At 50.0% G+C, this 1,019-nt stretch overlaps 1 gene segment (V, D, J or C); it reads right to left on the bottom strand.

Annotated features, from left to right (window-relative positions):
• Positions 1-354: 354 nt before the first annotated feature.
• The window catches only part of LOC115290702, a 1,039-nt gene continuing 374 nt past the window's right edge, over positions 355-1,019 (bottom strand). Inside the window, 1 exon segment of the V gene segment in view lies at positions 355-803. Coding sequence covers positions 355-803 — 449 coding nt within the window.

Below are 1,019 nucleotides of genomic sequence, written 5' to 3'. Positions count from 1 at the left end.
TGGAGTGAAGTCAGTCTTCTGAACTTCCTGAGTAATGATTTCTTGAAGTGGGCAGTGACGCAGGTGCTGGGATGGTCACGGGAACGCTGACGTGCCTCGTCCCCGGAGAGCAGCCCACTGCGAGCGCACTCTCGTCCCTTCTCCACCAGATGCAGCTGAGGCTGTGAGCAGGTCAGTGATATAAATCTATCGTGGGAACAACTAAGATCCAGGTGATACAAAAAATCTTGGAAAATGCAGACATGCATCTGTGGGAAGTCATTACGGTCTTCACAGACTGACTTCCTTGCCCAAGAGACATAGAAGAGGCTACTCCTCATCACCTTCCTTTGAGCCTTGCAATACTTCCACGGTTCAGCCAAGGGCCTGCAACTCATACGACTTAGGGAGAAACTGTTCTGAGCAGGGAGGAAGCAGCTGGCATAGCACAGCCCCCCTGACCCACGGCCCTGGGGAGGAGGTTTGTGTACGAGGCTGCAGCACTGTGGGAGGAGAGCTATAAGTCTGCTGACAGTAATAAGTCGCCACATCTTCAGCCTGGAGGTTGCTGATGGTGAGGGTGAAATCTGTCCTAGACCCACTGCCGCTGAATCGCTCGGGAACTCCAGATGCCCGGGTGGATGCGTAGTAGATGAGCAGCTTAGGACGCTGCCCAGCTTTCTGCTGGTACCAGCTTAAGTAGTTCTTCTGGTTAGAGCTGTACAGAAGACTCTGGCTGGACTTGCAGTTGATGGTGACGCTCTCTCCTATAGACCTAGCCACGGAGCTTGGAGACTGGGTCATGACGATGTCCCCAGACACACCTGCAATCACAAACAACAGGGACTGAAATGCACAGCCTCACTAATATAGTAAAATATGTATTAAAAAATGTATGTTTTCTTATTTTTCATAGGAAATCAGACTGTTACAATGAAATGTTTTATCCATACCACATGGTAGACTCATTGGCCAATTTTATAAAGAAATTTCTCCTCTGGGCCTCTCACCTGACATGCAGAGCACCAGGAAGAGGAGCG

Source organism: Suricata suricatta, chromosome 4 (assembly GCF_006229205.1).
Source record: "Suricata suricatta isolate VVHF042 chromosome 4, meerkat_22Aug2017_6uvM2_HiC, whole genome shotgun sequence".
In the NCBI taxonomy this organism is placed as follows: domain Eukaryota; kingdom Metazoa; phylum Chordata; class Mammalia; order Carnivora; family Herpestidae; genus Suricata; species Suricata suricatta.
Note: the sequence above shows the minus strand (reverse complement) of the source record. Positions and strands in the feature narration are given on the sequence as shown.